The sequence below is a fragment of the Mobula birostris genome, chromosome 1 (genome assembly GCF_030028105.1).
Source record: "Mobula birostris isolate sMobBir1 chromosome 1, sMobBir1.hap1, whole genome shotgun sequence".
Classification (NCBI taxonomy): domain Eukaryota; kingdom Metazoa; phylum Chordata; class Chondrichthyes; order Myliobatiformes; family Myliobatidae; genus Mobula; species Mobula birostris.
In genome coordinates this window covers 56341554-56363056 of record NC_092370.1, presented here as the reverse complement: position 1 = coordinate 56363056, position 21503 = coordinate 56341554, and the positions used below count along the sequence as shown (strand labels likewise).

The following is a 21503-nucleotide window of genomic DNA, read 5'->3' as shown; positions in this document are numbered from 1 at the left end:
AAAGCAAAGAGTAGGAATAAGGGGGGCATGATTCTCTTTGGCTGCTGGTGACGAGTGATGTTCTGCAGAGGTTGCTGTTGGGACCGCTTCCTTTTATGTTGTATGTCAATGATTTGGATGACAGAGTTGAGGCTTTGTGGCCAGGTTTCTGGATGATACAGAATAGGTGGAGGTACTGGTAGTGCTGAAGAAGCAGAGAGGCTGCAGGAGGACTTAAGACAGATAGTGAAGAATGGGCAAAGAAAAGGCAGATGGAATACAGTGTTGTGAGTGTAAGATCATGCACTTTGGTAGAAGGAGCAAAAACGTAGATTATTTTCTAAACTGAGAGAAGACTAAAAATTTCGGTCAAGGGGACTTGAGTTCTTGTGCAGGATTCCCCAAATGTTAACTTGCAGGTTGAGAGGACGAGAATATAAAAGCAAGGATGTAATGTTGGTGCTTTATAAGGGACTGGTGGGGCCTCAGTTGGAGGATTTTGAGCAGTTTTGGGCCCCTTATCTGAAGACGTTGGGGAGGGTTCAGAGAAGGTTCACAAGAATGTTTCCAGGAATGAAAGTGTTATTGTATGAGGAGGGTTTGATGGCTCTGGGCCTGTATTCACTGGAATTTAGAAGAATTGGGGGGAGTCGGGGGTGGGGTGGAATCTCATTGAAACCTATCAAATGTTGAAAGGCCTAGATGGAGTGGATGTTTAGAGGATGTTTTCTATAGGAGGTGAGTCTAGGTCCCCACAACAAGTTGCACAGCCTCCGAATAGAGGTACATCTATTTAGAATGGAGATGAGGTGGAATTTTTTTAGCCAGAGGATAGTGAATCTGTGGAATATATTGCCACTTATGGATAGGTCATTGGGTGTTTTATGGCAAAGGTTGGTAGTTTCTTGATTAGTCAGGATGTGAAATATTACTGGGAGAAGGCAGGAGAATTGGGGTGAGAGCGAAAATGGATCAGCCATGATGAAATGACAAAGCAGACTTAATGAGCTGAATGACTTAATTCTGCTCCCATGTTTTAGAGTCTTTTTTGACCTCATAACATTTTGAAAATGGTGTTCAGTCACTTAGGACAATATTTTCAGCCAGATCAGAAATTCTTCATGCTGCTGAGTGGATCTCTAAATGCAAAAAAAGTGTTCTTACCAATATTCTCCCTCTATTTCTCTTTATTAAATTCAGTGTTATGTTATGGTAAATGTAGAAGAGCATAGCTGGCAAGGAAAAGAATTGTCAAAGCATTTGTGACACCTTTTGTGAAGGGTGATAGAATTCTACTTCCTAATTGTCCCTGCCATGTTTCTACAATGCTCAAAAATCTTCACCAAGATTTAGGGAACCAGGATGAAAATACAGATGGAAGAATTCATTAAGATCATGACTAATCTGAAGTACATTTTCCTGTCAAAAACCCATAGAATTGTTGTGTCATTCTGCAGAAATATGTTAATTCATTACATGAAATTCGATAACTCAAGGCAAATCATTTTTTTTCAGTCTTTCTTTGCTTGCTTGTTATTTCTTTTTACATAAAATGCTATATTTAAGGCTAGCTTTGTTGGGACTATTAGATTCTATGTCAGTATTGAAACCTGAGGTACTACCAAGACAACCCTGGGCAGCAACAGCTGCAAAAGCTTGAATTTCGTGATTGTTTGCAATTCAAAACTTTAGTCTCTTAGCAGTAATTTGGGCATTGTCTGTGACAACTTCATTTCTCATCATGAGGATTCAGTTGCACAGATTGTGGCATTAATTGTGATTATTGCACAATGCTAGTCTTAAAAGTATAAAAAATATGTTCTTGTAATTAAAGTAGTATTAAGTTTTTTGCTTCAATACGATATGAGTTCAGAGACAACTGAAAATGATAAATGATACTTCTCCCTCAGTGTTCAGATCTGATTTCCTGACGAGTGGAATTGAGCAATATAATTAAGACTAAATTTTTGATGATTACAGGGAAACCTTTTTTTAACCATTCATAAAATGCTAAGTGTTTTTACTATCTGAAAGCAAGAGCTGGCATGGAAGAGAATATAATCTGGAAACATTTTATTTTCAATTGTGGATGGGCCCTGTTTTGCTCAAAATATAAAGCAACTGTTGATGTTTTTATTTTGGTCTTGAATTGGTTAATTTTAATCTAAGTTTTTTTTAAAATATACAATTGAATTACCAGTGCCCGGTTGTCATGACTACAGTATTGACAACTTTTGGATTTTTTTAACCTGGAATGGCTTCAGGCCTAGAATGTTGCCCAATTATGTAATGTTATTAACTTTTCTAAAATTATCCTTCAAATTATCAAAGTACATCTATCTATCTATCTAGATATCTTTCTTCACAGCTTTCTTTCTGATTTGTCAGTTATAGTTATCACTTTACCTCTGATGGAAGGTGAAAAACTGAGTGTCAGAGATGTTTATTGGACCATGGTGTAAAAATTACAGTTTGACCCAGGAATATCATCAGCAGGCTGTGCTAATTCACAGTAAATGGGCCAAATAAATGCGATTATCACAAGTGATTTTTAACACAATTTCAATTTGTCATTTTGTTCCAGTTTGCTACCCAGATCTAAGTTTAGCTTCTCTCAATGTTTTGAATTGGTAAAAATAATGTGACCCTAGATATTGGATTAGAATAGAAAGCACTTGCCCTTTCTGAAAGTATAAATCACATGATGTACATCCATTTCTGGTGGATGACGTGGCCATTGTCAACAACATTATATAATGCACTTCCTGTCGTCATTCACCCTTCTGTTGTCGTTTCTCTGCCATATTTCTCCCAAGTAGTCATGTTATAACAACTGAAGTTGCATCTACAGCTTGTAATCCTCCACCTTCATCGTTCACTCACTGTTAAAACTTGGAAGTTGAACACCATGTGATTTAATGGGTCACCCAGACTTGCCACAGGAATTAGTTAAAATTCCACATTTTGAATAAAGTGGATTCTGGTGAATTGAGACTGATCAGATCTAGTATATTTTGGCCCAATTAACCAAAGTTTGATTGAAATAGTTGAAAAGGTTTTTTGTTAAAAAGACAAGCTAATTGACAAATTGTGTATTTAAAGAAATACAGAACAAATTAGAACACGACCAATGGTACTACAGTACTATAAAATTATGTATTGGTTCCTGATAGTTATTAACGGAGGAATTCAATACAATGAACAAAATCAGTGCAGACACTTATTGCAGATAATGCATTGTCTTCATATAATGCTTTCAATGGTTACATCCTGATCTTTATTTTCATTGCAACATTCAAGATCATTTATTGATACCTTAATTCTTCGTAGCTCCTAACTTGATATTGCAGCGAGATTTTCACTACCGGATGTTTTTTTAGCATTTCCAAGCCTGAATGCTTGAAAGTGCAGTGAGCAAAATAGTTCTGAATTGTCTTGTTGCTTATTTTTCATCAGCTTTCAGTGATAAAAATCACTAATTTTTTTAAGCACAAACACACACTGGCACTATTTAAATACTGTTTGCTTTAAGAATGGTGTAGCGTCTATCGACCATTATGCGCGTAACTGACGCTAGTTAGAACCTGTTCAGCAAGTCTCGTGCCCCAGTTAAGCCTCATAGTGTCACAAATAAACAGAGAATCCCAATTATTTTCTTGATTTGTTTTTGTTCTGTAAGAGTTGTACCAAATAAGATTAACCAATGGCCCAATTAAATGGAATCCACTGAGCTTGTATTATACTCCATAATCCCTTTTCTCTCAAAGGGCAAAGAATACCATCCTGTGTTGTTGCTTTCCACGTATCCCTCCATCTCATCAAGCCAGTGAACCTCCTGTGAACCTTTTGCAAGGTTTTTGCATTGATGCTTCTTACAACACAGAAGGATGTCATTTGGCACACGGGATGCATGTCCACTCGGCATTGAGTAATCCAAGAGTCCTATTGTCCCTTTTGTATTCCTGTAATTCTCTCTCGCTCTCTCTCGCGCTTGCTCTCTCACTCGCACCCTTTGATATTTTTTGCCTTTTATCTACACCAGGAGAGAATAATAGGAGCAAATTAACCACCCAGGGCAGCTTTATGATGTGGGGGGAAATGGTGAACCTTCATGGTGAATTTTTCAAATTATTTACCATTATTGGAGATGCTAAAATGCGTTGAATATAAACAAATAGTGGGATGAATGTTCCAATGTGCATGCACAAATCTGAAAACCTGCATATCATTGAGAGCATTTGAAAGGCACTACACTTGCCCTACTTTACTTTCTAGAATTAGATCCATCGAACTTGTTGAGCTAGAAACAAGTAATTAATAAAGCTTACCTTTTAAACATTTTTTTGTGAATCTTGCGCTCCATTTTCTTTGTGCTGTATACCCTCTGCTGTCCCAAGTGTATGTTAAGGTAATAGACGTCCACCATTACTGCTGTTTTTTAACAGTCTCTTGAGATTTTCCCACAGTTTTTTTTATCCTCTGTTTCATCCAATATATTGAACACCCAGCATGTAATGACCCCCTTGCAAAGCTATAGTAAGTACTTAAAATATTTAAAACTAGTCTGTAGAGCTGTAACAATATCTACACAATTGCTATGACTGGTCTCTATTCCTTTTAATTTGTTTTCTGTCCTGACTATGTTGTAGTTCCTACCCGTGTTTGCAGTTAGTGTCTTCTATAGTCCCTTTTTCAAAACCTATATTACAGCTGTAACTTGCCATACTTCTTCACTAATTCCCTTATTAGCCCACATGCAAACCATGATGCTGCTGTGATCTTCTCCAGTTAATTCCTGCTCTATTCTTTTGATGCAGTTATTCTACTTTCCTTGCTGCTTGAATTGTGTGCACCTGGTATTGCTACTGCTGTTGGTGATCCACCCTCACCAGTTTGTTTAAAGCTTGTTTATTTTTATGTCTTTCTGCAGGAGTATGTGGCTGCTGTGGCGCATTGCGCCCAAGATACAAACGCCTGGTAGATAACATTTTCCCTGAAGATCCAAAAGTAAGTCAATCTTTACTTGCTGAATTTTTTTTCAATCAAAAATGCTTAACCTAATCACAACTTTCTGGAATGGTTCTGGAGGACTGAAAAATTGCAAGTGGCACTCCATTCTTGACTGGCTGTATCACAGCTTGGGGTATGGAAATACCAATGCTCTTGAACAGAAGATCCTACAAAAAGTAGTGGATATGGCCCTGTCCTTCACCATTGAGCACATCTACATGGAGTGTTTTATCACAGGAAATCAGCATCCATCATCAAGGACCTCCACCGCTAATTTCCCGTCCACATTACTGAACTGTTCCCACGATCTACAGACTTATTTTCAAGGACTCTTCACCTCATGTCCTCAATACTTACTGTTTGTTGGTTTATTTATTGATCATTATTATTTTTTTTTTCTTTTCATATTTGCAGTTTGTTGTTTTTTGTACACTGGTTGCCATATTACTGTGTCTTTCATTGATTCTGTTATGGTTATTGGATTTATTGAATATGCCTGCAAAAAAAATTCAATGCTGTACAGTATATGGTGACAAGTATGTACTTTGATAATTTGAAGGGAGGGAGGCAGAAGAAAGGAAATTATAGTTTGGGAAAATGTTAGTGTCCATTATTAAGGGTGAGGTTTTGGGGAACTTGGAGGCACATGGTAACATAGGCCAAAGTCAGTATGGTCTCCTTTAAGGGTAACCGTTACCTGACAAATCTGTTGGAATTCTTTGAGGAGATAACAGGGAAGATAGACAAACAGTGGATGTTGTTTACTTGGATTTTCAGAAGATCTTTGACAAGGTGCAACTGCTTAACAAGATAAGAGCCCATGGTATTACAGGAAAAATCCTAACATTTAGAAGATTGGCTGACTGATAGGAGGCAAAGAGTGGGAATGAAGGGGCCCTTTTCGTTTGGCTACAGGTGACTAGTGGTGTTTCGCAGGGAGTGGTGTTGGGACGGCTTCTTTTCATGTTATATGTGAATGATTTGGATGCTGGAATTGATAGCTTTGTGGCCAAGTTTGCAGAAGTTACAAAAATAGGTGGAGGAGCAGCTAGTGTTGAGGAAGCAGGAAGTCTGCAGAAGGACTTGACAGATTGGGAGAATAGGAAAAGAAATGGCAGATGGAATATAGTGTCAGGAAGTTTATGGTCATATACTTTAGTAGAAGGAATAAAAGTGTAGGTTGTTTTCTGAAGGGAGCGATCACTCAGACATCAGACATGCAAAGGGACTTGGGAGCCCTGGTGCAGGATTTCCTAAAAGTTATCTTGCAGGTCGAGTCTGGTAAGGAAGACAAATACAATGTTAGTATTCATTGTGAGGAGACTAGAATATGGTATTGGTCAGACCACATGGACTGTTGTGAGCAGTTTTGGGCTCTTTCTCTTAGAAAAGACATGTTGGCCTTGGTGAGGTTCCAGAGGAGGTTCATGAGAATGATTCTGGGAATAAAAGGGTTAACATGTGAGGAAAGTTTGATGGCTCTGGGCCTGAATTCGCTAGAGTTTAGAAGAATGAGTGGGGATCTCATTGAAAACTCTCAAATATTGAAAGGTCTGGACAGAGGATGCTGTCTAAGTTGCATGCCATCTTGGTCAATGTCTCCCATCCACTACGTAATGTACTGGGTGGGCACAGGAGTACATTCAGCCAGAGACTCATTCCTCCAAGATGCAGCACAGAGCGTCATAGGATGTCATGCCTGCCTGTGGCCATCAAACTTTACAACTCCTCCCTTGGAGGGTCAGACACCCTGTGCCGATAGGCTGGTCCTGGACTTATTTCATAATTTACTGGCATAATTTACATATTACCATTTAACTATTTATGGTTCTATGACTATTTATTATTTATGGTGCAACTGTAACGAAAACCAATTTCCCCCTGGGATCAATAAAGTATGACTATGACTACTATGTTTCCTACAGTGGGTGAGTCTAAGACCAGAGGGCACAGCCTTAGACTAGAGGGACTTTAATTTAGAACAGAGAAGAGGAAGAACTTCTTTAGCTAGAGGGTAGAGAATCTGTAGAATTCATTGCTGCAGGTGGCTGTGGGGGCCAGGTCATTTAAATTGGAGGTTTATAGGTTCTTGATTTATCAGTGTGTCAAAGGTTTCAGGGAGAATGGGTTGAGAAGGACAATAAATCAGTCATTATGGAATGGTGGAGCAGACTAAACAGGTCAAATGGCCTAAATCTGCTTCTATTTCTTATGGTTTAATCCAAAAGACATATAATGTAAATTAGTAAACTAACCAAATTCTGTCCATTTTTTACTTCGCTGGGACTAATTTAATAACTGATATACTAGAAAAAATTGTTCATATAATCATTGTAGGAAACTTGTGCGAATTGTCCAGTGGTCCAATCTAACTTAACCTAAGTATTGTAGATTATTAGCCATAGATTACATCTATTAATGCTTCAGATTATCAGTGCCAAAGTAAAATTTATTATCCGAGTATATACACGTCACTACATACAATCCTGAGATCCTTTCCTGTGGGCATACTTAGCAAATCAATAGAATAGTAACTGTAAATAAGATCAATAGACAACAAACTTTGCAAATGCCGATATAAATAAATATCAATAAATAAGGAGCATGAAATAACAAGTAAGAGTTCTTAAATGAGTATTGTTATCCCCTTTTGTTCAAGAGCCTGATGATTGAGGGGTAGTAACTGTTTCTGGACCAGGTGCTGTGAATCCTGAGGCATTTGGACTTTCTACCTGACGGCAGCAGTGAGAAAAGAGCATGGGCCTGGGTGGTGAGGATCTTTGATAATGGATGCTTCTTTCCTATGGTGATGTTTCATGTTGATGTGCTCAGTGGTTGAGTGGGTTTTACCCGTAATGTACTGGGCCAAATCCACTACCTTTTTGTATGATACTTATGCTCAAAGGCACTGGTGTTCCCCTACCAGACAGTAATGCAGCCAGTCAACACAGTTTCCACCACACATCTATAGAAGTTTGCTGAAGTTTTTGATGACATGCCAAATCTCCCCAGACTCCTGAGGAAGTAGAGGCAATGTTGTGCTTTCTTTACAATTATATTTATATGATAGGGCCAGTACACACCCAGGAATTTAAAGTAACTGGGCCTCTCCACCTCTGATCCTCCGATGATCATGGACCTCTGGTTTCCCTGTTCTGAAGTCTACAATCTGTTTCTTGATCTTGTCGACATTGAGTGAGAGGTTGTTGTTGGTACACCACTCAGTCAAATTTTCAATCTCTCTCCTGTATGTGATTCATCGCCACCTTTGATACAGCCCACAACAGGTCGATGGTGTTGGAGCTGTGCTTGGCCACAGAGTCATAAGTGTAAAGCAAGTAGAGCAGGGGGTACACATCCTTGCTATGCTGCTGGACATTGTGGAGGAGATGATTTTGCCTACTGGGGCTGACTAAGGTCTACAAGTGAGGAAATCCAGGATCCAGTTGCATACAGGGATATTGAGGACCAAGTCTTGGAGTTTACTGATTAGTTTTGAGGGGATGATGGTGTTAAATGCTGAGCTGTAATCGATAAAGAGCATCCTGATGTATGTATCCTTACTGTCCAGATGTTAGAGGGTTATGTACAGAACCAACGAGATAGCAACAGGTCTATAGCAGATGCTTTGGTAGGTGAATTAGAGTGGATCCAACATGCCACTCAGACAGGAGTGATATACTTCAACAGCAGCCTCTCAAAACACTTCATCATTGTGGATAACACACACAAAAAGTGCTGGTGAACGCAGCAGGCCAGGCAGCATTATAGGGAGAGGTACAGTCGACGTTTCCACCAGCATTTTGTGTATGTTGCTTGAATTTCCAGCATCTGCAGATTTCCTCGTGATCATTGTGGATACAAGCGCAACTGGGTGATAGTCATGTAGACAGGTTACCACACTGTTTTTGGACACCGGTACGACTGAAGCCTAATTGAAGCAGGTGGGTACCACACACTGCCAGAGTGAGAGATTGAAGATATCAGCCAGTTGGCCAACACAGGTCTTCAGTACTCGGCCAGGTACTCTGCCCAGACTGGATGCTTTCCGTGGATTCACTCTCTTGAAGGCAGTGCACATAACATCTTCAGTTACTGAGACCAAAGGATTATTGGAAGACATGGGGGTGTGTGACGGTTCCTCCCCATTCTGGTGGTCAAAGCAAGCTTAGAAGGCATTACACTGATCTGGAAGTGAAGCTGTGCTGACCCCTATGTTGCAAGATTTAACTTAATAGGAGGTTATGGCATTCAAATCCTGCCACAGCTGTCAAGCATCCCTCATTGATTCCAGTTTAGTCCGAATCTCCAGTATGTCCATGAGATGGCTTTCCGGAGATCATACCTGTAGCACTTGTAGCCTTCTTGGTCTCTAGACTTGAATGCCTCCGATCTGGCTCTCAGCAGATTCCGGACTTCGTTGTTCATCCTGGGCTTCTGATTAGGGAAAACCCTGAAATGTTAGTCAATGATATTTTAACATTTTTGGAGCAGTAGGGGTGAACTTTGCCTTCAGATGTAGGAAAATGCCTCTCCATCTCCAGGATTAGTGAGAGAAATTACAATAGTGGGAAAATAAATACAATCTGTGAATACACAACAGAAAATAATAACCTTTGCAGCACACTTAAAATGCTGGAGGAACTCAACAGGTCAGGCAGCATCTATGGATAAAAATACAGTTGACATTTCGGGACAGAGCCCTTTGCAGGTCCTGCATTTTGTGTGTGTTGCTTAGATTTCCAGCTTCTGCAGATTTTCTCTTGTTAACAATGACCTCTATTATACTTGTCAAAATGTTTGAAATAGTTCATTGTACTGATTGAAATTGCCCTTCAATGTTGCTTCATGATTGGTATCAATCTTGTGAGTTATTTCAATGGAAATAATACTGTTCATTACTGGTTCTTACTAACTGGATTGTTAGATGTTGTTAAAATTTGCTATTTGAAGGAAATCTTGTTTATCACTTCAATTACATAGTTATTGCAGGATGAAGTTGGTATCCCGATGTACAATCATTCTGCTCATTTAATGGCTTTCCACTTCAGCCATTTTGCTGAATGATCTAATTGAGCGCTGAATGTCCAAAGAGCATTGTAGGGCTAAGAGAATTAGGATCACAGTCAGGTTTGTTATCACTAACATATGTCTTGAAATTTGGTGTTTTGTGGGAACAGTACAGTGCAAGACGTAAACATTTACTATAAAATTACAAGAACAAATAGTGCAGAAGAGGAATAGTGAGGTAGTATTCATGGTCCATTCAGAAATCTGATGGCAGAGGGGGGTCATTGTGGGTCGTTAGGTTCCTGTAACTCCTCGCCAACGTTAGCAATGAAAAGAAGGTGTGTCCCAGATGGTGTGGGGTCTTGGTAATGGATGTTGCCGGTTTGAGGCTCTGCCATTTATAGATAGCGTCGGAGGTGGGCGGGTTGTGTCCATGATGGAGCTGTCTGAGTCTACAGTTGTCTACAGCCTTCTGCACATTGGAGCCTCTATACCAGGCAGTGAGGCAACCAATCAGAATGCTCTCCACTGTATATCTGCAGAGATTTGCTTGGGTCTTTGTTGACATACCAAGTTTCCTCAAACTCCTAATGAAGTATAACTGCTGGTGTACTGCCTTCATCATTGTATCAATGTGCTATTCAAAGGGCAGAATAGATTGATGGAGAATGCATTCCAAATACCGGTCAGAAACTGGGTAATGAAGGATACCATACAATATAAATTCCAGCAGAGATCCTGTGTCGGGTAGTTGAAGGCATCTGTTTCTTTAAAATACCTTATGGTGGTAGCTGTATCAATTGCTGGGGAAATGCATTCTATGTATCAAACATTGAGGGAGAATTAGAAATATGCTAAATAATGCTGTCATGTCAGTGCCTACTCTACAACGAAGACTTGTGTTTCAAACAAGTAAGACCATAAGAAGACAAAGGAGCAGAAGTAGGCCATTCGGCCCATCGAGTCTGCTCCGCCATTTTATCATGAGCTGATCCATTTTATCCTATTTAGTCCCACTGCCCTGCCTTCTCACCATAACCTTTGATGCCCTGGCTACTCAGATACCTATCAATCTCTGCCTTAAATACGCCCAATGACTTGGCCTCCACTGCTGCCCGTGGCAACAATTCCATAGATTCACCACCCTCTGACTAAAAAAATTTCTTCGCATTTCTGTTCTGAAAGGGCGCCCTTCAATCCTGAAGTCATGCCCTCTCGTACTAGACTCCCCCATCATGGGAAACAACTTTGCTACATCCACTCTGTCCATGCCTTTCAACATTCGAAATGTTTCTGAGGTCTCCCCTCATTCTTCTAAACTCCAAGGAATACAGTCCAAGAGCGGACAAACGTTCCTCATATGTTAACCCTCTCATTCCCGGAATCATTCTAGTGAATCTTCTCTGTACCCTCTCCAACATCAGCACATCCTTTCTTAAATAAGGAGACCAACACTGCCCACAGTACTCCAAGTGAGGTCTCACCAGCACCTTATAGAGCCTCAACATCACATCCCTGCTCCTATACTCTATTCCTCTAGAAATGAATGCCAACATTGCATTCGCCGCCTTCACTACTGACTCAACCTGGAGGTTAACTTTAAGGGAATCCTGTACGAGGACTCCCAAGTCCCGTTGCATCTCAGAACTTTGAATTCTTTCCCCATTTAAATAATAGTCTGCCCGTTTATTTCTTCTGCCAAAGTGCATAACCATACACTTTCCAACATTGTACTTCATTTACCACTTCTCTGCCCATTCTTCCAATCTATCCAAGTCTCTCTGCAGACTCTCCGTTTCCTCAGCACTACCGGCCCCTCCACCTATCTTTGTATCGTCAGCAAACTTAGCCACAAAGCCATCTATTCCATAATCCAAATCGTTGATGTACAATGTTAAAAGAAGCGGCCCCAACACTGATCCCTGTGGAACACCACTGGTAATCGACAGCCAACCAGAATAGGATCCCTTTATTCCTACTCTCTGTTTCCTGCCAATCAGCCAACGCTCTATCCACGTATGTAACTTTCCTGTAATTCCATGGGCTCTTATCTTGTTAAGTAGCCTCATGTGTGGCACCTTGTCAAAGGCCTTCTGAAAATCCAAATATACAACATCCACTGCATCTCCTTTGTCTAGCCTACTGGTAATTTCCTCAAAAAATTGTAATAGGTTTGTCAGGCAGGATTTTCCTTTAAGGAATCCATGCTGAGTTCTGCCTATCTTGTCATATGTCTCCAGGTACTCTGTAACCTCATCCTTGACAATCGACTCCAACAACTTCCCAACCACCAACGTCAAGCTAACAGGTCTATAATTTCCTTTTTGCTTCCTTGCTCCCTTCTTAAATAGCGGAGTGACATTTGCAATCTTCCAGTCTTCCGGAACCATGCCAGAATCTATCGACTTTTGAAAGATCATCGCTAATGCCTCCGCAATCTCCACAGCTACTTCCTTCAGAAAACGAGGGTGCATTCCATCTGGTCCAGGAGGTTTATCGACCTTTAGCCTATTCAGCTTCCTGAGTACTTTCTCTGTCGTAATTGTGACTGCGCACACTTCTCTTCCCTGCCACCCTTGAGTGCCCGGTATCCTGCTGTCTTCCTCAGTGAAGACTGATGCAAAATACAGTTCCTCTGCCATCTCCTCATCTCCCATTACAATTTCTCCAGTATCATTTTCTATTGGTCCTATATCTACTCTCACCTGTCTTTTACTCTTTATATACTTGAAAAAGCTTTTAGTATCCTCTTTGATATTATTTGCTAGTTTCCTTTCATAGTTAATCTTTTCTCTCTTAATGACCTTCTTGGTTTCCTTTTGTAAGGTTTTAAAAATTTCACAATCCTCTGTCTTCCCACTAATTTTTGCTTCCTTGTATGCCCCCTCCTTTGCTTTAACTTTGGCTTTGACTTCTCTTGTCAACCACGGTTGCATCCTTTTTCCACTCGAAAATTTCTTCTTTTTTGGAATATACCTGTCTTGCACATTCCTCATTTCTCGCATAAACTCCAGCTACTGCTGCTCTGCCATCTTTCCCGCCAGTGTCTCTTTCCAGTCAACTTTGGCCAGTTCCTCTCTCATGCCACTGTAATTTCCTTTACTCCACTGAAATACCGACACATCAGATTTCGGCTTCTCTTTTTCTAATTTCACAGTGAACTCAATCATGTTATGATCACTGCCTCCTAAGGGTACTGTATCTATTCTTCAATTTTTTTATTTGACTTAGTGAAAACTGGCAAATGAGTTGTATTTGAAATAGACTGCCAATTGAATTGATTTCTATTAAATGAGTTGGATTATTGAACCTTTCTATTGTTGATAGTTGATTCTAAATCAATTCAAGTTGAAGTTTATTGTTATCTGACTGTGCGTATATACAACCAAATGAAACCACGTTCCTCTGATCCACGGTGTACCCACAATATATATCACACACAGTACAGAAAGTAAAATATTATACTATAAATAAGTTAATAAAATATTCAAAATGTATGTAGTAAAGCACAGCATAGGTAAACAGTACAGTAAACAGCTCGCTGTCCTATTGATGAGAGCATGGTGGTGACAGGGTATTCATTAGTCTCACAGCCTGAGGGAAGAAGCTGTTACCCAGTCTGGCAATTCTAGTCCTGATGCTCCTGCACCTCCTATCTGTCTGTAGTGGATCAAAGAGACTGTGGGATGGATGCTAGGCAGAAACAATTGCCCCTTAAAAAGAAAGTGGTGGAATGGAAGTGTACATACCAAGAGGTAAATGAATATAAACATTGTTTGTTTGGAGAGCTGTTCTTTGAACAATATGGCTTCTAAGCAGATTTTTTTTTGCCATTTATGAATGTGTTACAGATCAAGGAGTATAATACCACCTAATGGTCAAAATTGTAAATACGGCTAGAATGCATGGAGAGCAAAAATACTGTTGCCTATACCATGAATATAAATCTATAGATGGGGCTTTATTCTTAAATATTATTGTGTTATGTATGCCTTTTATATTTGAGATTCAAGGAAATAAGATTAATGAATAGATTAAACCATGCCACTGAGTGAATCATTGCAGATTTTGAGTACAAAGGTGTCTTTGCTTTCTCCCCAGAGGAAAAGCATTTGTTTTTTTGAATTTTAAAACTGAATCCTTGCTTTTATAAAATAAATAAATCTAGTGGTGCGAGATATTTTGTCTTTCTGTTTTTGTAACAAAGATTTTATAATGCAGAGCATGAATTGTACATGAATTCATGAATTTGTAATGTACAACATTTGATGCTTGAACATTTGGTTGAAGTATGTTGTTGATTAGGAAGAGTAGAAGTTATGTCCGGGAAGGCTGGCTGGGAGCACCAATGCTATATGATTATTATCCTGACAAGTACATGATTTAGTTTCAGTAATAATATATGGGGAGGAAAAATTCAATGCATAACAGCATTGTAAGGGGAAAGAATGCTTCTTAACTTACTCAATACTTTCTAACTAGGATGGTCTTGTGAAGGCTGACATGGAGAAGTTGACGTTTTATGCAGTTTCAGCACCAGACAAATTGGATCGAATCGGAAAGTACCTTGCAGAAAGGCTCAGTCGGGATGTTATCAGGCATAGATACGGGTAAGTAACTATTAATATTTTAAAACTGCATTGTCACTTATTTGAATGTGTTACTTACTTAAAAAGTGATTCAAGTGACATTGGGACTTAAATTACCTTGACAATTCCAAGACCAAATGGATCATGAGCTTTTTGATTTTGGTCACATCACACCTTGTATGTGTAGATAAAGATGGCATGGGTGTTGACCTATTAGGAACAGCAGGCAGATAATCCTGGAGTACTCCATAATCCATATTGCCCATTAAGAGATTTTGCCTTTTCCAGTTAGAATTATAGTACGGCACCACGATTGGCTCAACTCCATGGAAGGAACAGAAGAAGAGTGTGAAGACAATAGTGAGGGGTATAGATAGACATTTCTTTGGCTGTGGAAATGATTCCAATGTGGTATGTTGTTGTCTTGTTGCCAGCATATATGCAAAGCAGCCTGAAGGGGGAGGGTGATGATGCAGAAGTAATGGTACTGATATAGGAGTGATGAGGTCCTGTGAGAGATTTTGGGGAGATGAGAGGTTTAAAGAAAACACTGGCAAATTTTTAGAGGTTTTGAGAGCGTACTTATTGCCACATGGCAGTTAAGATCGGAAATCACAAATTAAATTGTGGTTGGAGAGATGAAGCAGGAGGGTGGACCTATAGACACTGGAATCTCTACTGGGGCAGGTAGTTCAAAGTAAATTTAATATCAAACTGCACGTAAATCACCATATACTACCCTGAGATTCATTTTCTTGTGGGCATTTGTAATTCGTTTGCTCATCGTGCAGTGAGTCTATGTCATCCATGATTTGTAGAGGCTGGAGTGGTCTGTGGGTATGCAGATGGCTAGAGAGGCAAATCCACGCTTAGTTCTTTGACAGTGGCGACAAAAGATGGTAGCCACGTTGGGTTGGGGTATGCTGGAATGAGTTTCCTGGCCAATCTATGCCTCTCTGCTGGAGTTGTCCTTTCTGCCTTGTGTCATTGCATCCTTATGGAGGAAGGAGTGCCACTCGACCTGATCCATGGCAATATGTTCCCATATGTCTCGGCTGATGCCAAAGGCTTTTAATGAAGTTTTTAGGATATCTTCATAGCATTTCATTTGGCCTTTACAGGAACGCTTTTATTTATGTAGTTCACAGTAAGGCAATTTCTTAAGCAGCCAATTGTCCGGCATGTGCCCTCTTCACACTGTTACCATCGGGAAGGAGGCACAGAAGCCTGAAGGCACACACTCAGCGATTCAGGAACAGTTTCTTCCCCTCTGCCATCTGATTCCTAAATGGACATTGAACCCATAAACACAACCTCGATACTTTTTTTTTCTGTTATTTTTGCACTAATTATTTTAATTTAAGCAAGCACATGCACACGCGCTTTAATTCAGCTTTTTCCCTATATTCAATGTAACTGGGACTGCATCAGGATGGTATAGATGCTGGGCAGGCCCACATTATAAGTTTCTCAGTGTCAAGGATTCTATCTTGTCACTTAATTTTCATACCGTCTTGAAATGGTTCGGTTTCTTGGCATGTTGTTGGTACACTGTCCATGATTCGCAGGCATAAAGCAGAATGGGAAGCACCACGGCCCTATGCACCTACAGCTTCATCTGTAGACTTGTGCCACTTTGTTTGAGACATTGATACTATTGTTTCTTATTATACCAATGATAAATCACATACAACTGAAATGGGCAAACAACCGAAGTACAAAAGGCAACAAACTAGAAATTAAAAAAAGGAAAGAAAAAATAAATAAGCAATTAATATCAACCATATGAGTTATTGAGTCTTTAAAAGTGAGTTCATAGGTTGTGGAATCAGTTCAATGTTGAGGTGAGTGAGGTTGAATTAAGTTATCTCCTCTGATTCAAGAGTCCAATGGTTGAGGGGTAATAACTGTTCCTGAACCTGCTGGTGTGGGATGTGATGGTCCTGTACCACTTCCCTGATGGCAGTATCAAGAAGAAATCATGGACTGGATGGTAAGGTCCTTGATGATGGATGCTGCTTTCCTGTAAAAGTGCTCTATGTAGATGTGCTTAATGGTGGGACAAAGCCACTTGAAAAATTGGAAACATCACTCCACTCTTCAAGAAGAGAAAAAGGCAGAAGAAAGAAAGCTGTAGGCCAGTTGGTCTGAACTCTAGTTGGGAAGATGCTGGAATCAATTGTTAAGGATGTGGTTATGGGATACTTGGAGGCACATGATAAAATAGGCCTAGTTAGCATGGTTTCCTCAAGGGAAAAGCTTGCTTGACAAACCTGTTGAAATTCTTTAAAGAAATAACAAGTAGGATAGACGAAAGAGAGTCGCTTGATGTTGTGTATTTGGTTTTTCAGAAGGCCTTTGACAAGGTGCCATACATGAGGCTGCTTAATGAGCTACAAGCCCTTGGTATTGCAGGAAAGATTCCAGCATGGATAAAGCAGTGGCTGATCGGCAGGGGGCAAAGATTGGGAATAAAGGGATCCAATCACAAACGAGAAAATTTGCAGATGCTGGAAATCCAAGCAACATACAAAATGTAAGAGGAACTTAGCAGGCCAGGTAGCATCTAGGAAAAGAGAACAGTCAGGCCAAACCGCTTCCTTTTGTCTTGTATGTCAATTGGCTTGTCATATGAAGAGCATTTGATGGCTCTGGGCTTGTGTTCACTGGAATTCAGAAAGATGAAGGCTGACCTCATTGAAACCTACTAAGTTGTGAAAGACCTTGATAGTGGATATAGAGAGGATGTTTCCTATGGTGGGAGGATCTAAGACCAGAGGACACAGACTCAGAATAGAGGGCCTTCTTTTTGGAATGGAGAAGAGGAGGAATTTCTTTAGCCAGAGTGGTGAATCTGTGGAGTTCTTTGCCATAGGCAGCTGTGAAGGATAAGTCTATCTAAGGCAAGGTTAATGAGCCAAATGGTCTGATTCTGCTCCTATATCTTATACTCTTCTGATCCTGTATCCGCTACTTTTTGTAGGCTTTTCTGTTCAAGGGCATTGGTGTTCCCATACCAGGCTGTGATGCAACTAGTCAGTATACTCTCCAAGCTTGTCAAAGTTTTAAATGACATGCAAATCTGTGTAAACTTCTAAGAAGGCAGAGGCACTGCTGCGCCTTCTTTGTAATGACAGTACAAAGTACCTTGTCGTGCACTAAAAGGGACTAATATTCTCAGAGCAAGGTTTGGGGAATGTTTAAACTAGCTTAGTAGGGAAGCAAAACCTTAGAGTGTCAAGATAGACAGAAGAACAGCTAGAATTGCAAGTTAGGTTGGTCCTGACTAGACTGAACTCCTGCCTCAGCAAGGACCTGGACCTGTTGCAATTTGCCGATCACCACAATAGGCCAATGGCAGATGCGATCTCAATGGCTCTCCACGTGGCTTTAGACCACCTGGACAACACAAGCACCTATGTCAGGATGCTGCTCATCGGTTATAGCGCAGCATTTAATACCATCATTCCCACAATCCTGATAGAGAAATTACAGAATTTGGGCCTCTATACCTCCCTCTGCAATTGGATCCTTGACTTCCTAACCAGAAGACCACAGTCTGTGTGGATCTCCTCCTCGCTGATGATCAGCACTCGTGCACCTCGGGGGTATGTGCTTAGCCCACTGCTCTACTCTCTATATACCCATGACTGTATGGCTAGGCATAGCTCAAATACCATCTGTAAATTTGCTGACGATACGACTATTGTTGGTAGAATCTCAGGTGGTGACAAGGGAGAGTACAGGAGTGAGATATGCCAATCATGGAGTGGTGCTGCAGCAACAACCTGGCACTCAACGTCAGTGAGATGAAAGAGCTGATTGTGGACTTCAGGAAGGGTTAGATGAAGGAACACATACCAATCCTCATAGAGGGATAAGAAGTGGAGAGAGTGAGCAGCTTCAAGTTCCTTGGTGTTAAGATCTCTGAGGAGCTAACCTGGTCCCAACATATCGATGCAGTTATATAAAAGGCAAGGCAGCAGCTATACTTTATTAGGAGTTTGAAGAGATTTGGTATGTCAACAAATACACAAAAACTTCTGTAGATGTACCATGGAGAGCATTCTGACAGGCTGTATCACTGTCTGGTGCGTGGGGGGGCTACTGCACAGGAACGAAAGAAGCTGCAGAGGGTTGGAAATTTAGTCAGCTCCATCTTGCGTACTAGCCTACAAAGTACCCAGAACATCTTCAAGGAGTGGTGTCTCAGAAAGGCACCATCCATTATTAAGGACCTCCAGCACCCAGGGCATGCCCTTTTCTCACTGTTGCCATCAGGTAGGAGGTACAGAATCCTGAAGGCACACACTCAGCGATTCAGGAACAGCGTCTTCCCCTCTGATACCCAATGCCTAAATGGACATTAGGACACTACCTCACTTTTTTTTAATATATAGTATTTCTGTTTTTTGCACTATTTTTAATCTATTCAGTATATGTATACTGTATAGAATACACTGAATAAGCTTTACTTTATTATTATTTTATTTTTTTCTTCTATGTCATGTATTGCATTGAACTGCTGCTAAGTTAACACATTTCACATCACATGCCGGTGATAATAAACCTGATTCTGATTCTGATTTTGAATGTAACAAAGGTAATGGCAAATATTGAACAATAAGACTATATTTAGAGGTGCTTTATCTAAATGCAAACTGCACCTGCAACAATTAATGCTGCGAATAGTGTTAAATGGATAGGAGCTAATTACCTGCAAAATGAAAGGATCTTGGGCTTTATTGTAGAGTATCAAAAAGGAACTTGGTTTGGTATGTCAAAATATAGAATTAGTTTGCAGCAGGCATACTGCTGGGAGGTGACTAAATACCTCCAATTTAGTAGTGGTGGTGTTAATGAGGAAAATGAAGGTGCATGTAACATGAATGATTCTGCTTTAATCTATGAATGGACAGACTAACTCCAATTAGTATTGACAATGTCGAGGATAAATACCTGGATTGTGTATGAGATGGATTTCCATTCGTTATGTTGAGAAATTGACAAGGGACCAGGTTAGTTGAGATTTTTGCAGATCAGAAATGACACCTCCTCACTGATGATCAACACTTGCGCACCTCAAGGATGTGCTTAGCCCACTACAGTACTCTCTCCATACCCATGATTGTGTGGCTAGGCATACCCCAAATACCACCTGGAAATTTGCCAACAGCACAACTATTGTTGGCAGAATTTCAGATGGTGACGAGGAGGCGTACAGGGGAGAGATAGATTAGCTGCTTGAGTGAGTGGTGTTACAGCAACAATCTTGCACTCAATTTCAGTAAGACCAAAAAATTGATTGTGGATTTTTGGAAGGGAGAGTCGAGGGAGCACATACCAGTCCTCATTGAGGCATCAGATGTGGAAAGGTTGAACAGTTTCAAGTTCCTGGGTGTCAACTTCTGAGGATCTATCCTGGATCCAACATATTGATGCAATTATAAAGAAGGCAGCGACTATATTTCACTAGAAGTTTGAGTGGAATTGGTATGTCACCTTAGACTGACTCACAAATTTCTACATATGCACCATGGAGAATATTCTGAATGTTTGCATCACTGCCTGGTATGGAGGGGCTACTGCAAAGAATCGGAAAAAGCTGGAGGAAGTTGTAGACTCAGTCAGCCAGCTTCACTATGGGCACGAGCCTCTCCAGCATCCAGGACACCTTCATAAGCCGATGCCTCAAAAAGACAGCATCCATCATTAAGGACCCCTATCACCCAGAACATGCTGCCTTTTCATTACTACCATCCAGGAGGAGGCACAGGAGCCTAAAGCCACACACTCAATGTTTCAGGAACAGCTGCTTCTCCTCTGCCATCAGATTACTGAGTGGATAATCAACCCATGTACACCTCCTCAGTATTTTTCCCCTCTTTTTGGATTACTTAATTTTCTTTTTTATATATACTTATTGCAATTTATAGTTATTATTATGTATTGCAATGTACTGCTGCCACAGAGCAACAAATTTCATGACATATGTCAGTGATATTAAACCTGATTATGATTCTATTACAAGAAAAAGTTAATGAGTAATCTTGTTGCAGAGCATTCCATAGGAATGAGTAACAATAATATGGTAGAATTTTGTATTAAGTTGAAAGTGATTTAATTTGCTTAAATTGAATTCACCTGCGAAAGTGGGAGAGACAGGTTGTCTGTGGTATATTGAGAATTGGCTTTAAAAAGTATATGTCAATGGCTAGCATTTTAAAGTAAAACATTGTTTGCAACAAATATACATTTGATTAGGAATAGTCAGCATGCCTTTGTCAAAGGCATGTCGTGCCTTACGAGCCTGATTGAATTTCTTGAGGATGTGACTAAACACCTTCATGAAGGTAGAGCCATAGATGTGTATGTGGATTTCAGCAAGGCATTTGATAAGGTACCCCATGCCAGGCTTATTGAGAAAGTAAGGAGGCATGGGATCCATGGGGACTTTGCTTTGTGGATCCAGAATTGGCTTGCCCACTGAAGGCAAAGAGTGGTTGTAGACGGGTCATATTCTGCATGGAGGTTGGTGACCAGTGGTGTGCCTCAGGGATCTGTTCTGGGACCACTTTCCCTTTTGTGATTTTTATAAATAACCAGAATGGGGAAGTGAGGGATGGGTTAATAAATTTGCTGATGACACAAAGGTTGGGGGTGTTGTTGATAGTGTGGAGGGCTGTCAGAGGTTACAGCGGGACAACAATAGGATGCAAAATTGGGCTGAGAAGTGGCAGATGGAGTTCAACCCAGGTAAGTGTGAGGTGGTTCATTTTGGTAGGTCAAATATAGTATTAATGATAACACTCTTGGCAGAGTGGAGAATCAGAGGAATCTTGTGGTCCGAGTCCATAGGACACTCGAAGCTGCTGCACAGGTTGACTGTGTCGCAAAGAAGGCATACCGTGTATT

General features: G+C 40.4%; 1 protein-coding gene across 8 annotated transcripts in view; it reads left to right on the top strand.

The window, feature by feature from the left end:
- Positions 1 to 21503, top strand: part of LOC140196367 (protein EFR3 homolog A-like) — a 170347-nt gene that overhangs the window by 30263 nt on the left and 118581 nt on the right. For all 8 annotated transcript variants that reach the window (XR_011885695.1, XM_072255508.1, XM_072255500.1 and 5 more), the window contains 2 exons: positions 4910 to 4986; positions 14482 to 14609. Coding sequence is in view for 7 of the 8 variants with exons in the window: in XM_072255500.1 (XP_072111601.1) it covers positions 4910 to 4986; positions 14482 to 14609 (205 nt within the window). In the remaining variant the exon portion in view is untranslated. The remainder of the gene's footprint in view (positions 1 to 4909; positions 4987 to 14481; positions 14610 to 21503) is intronic.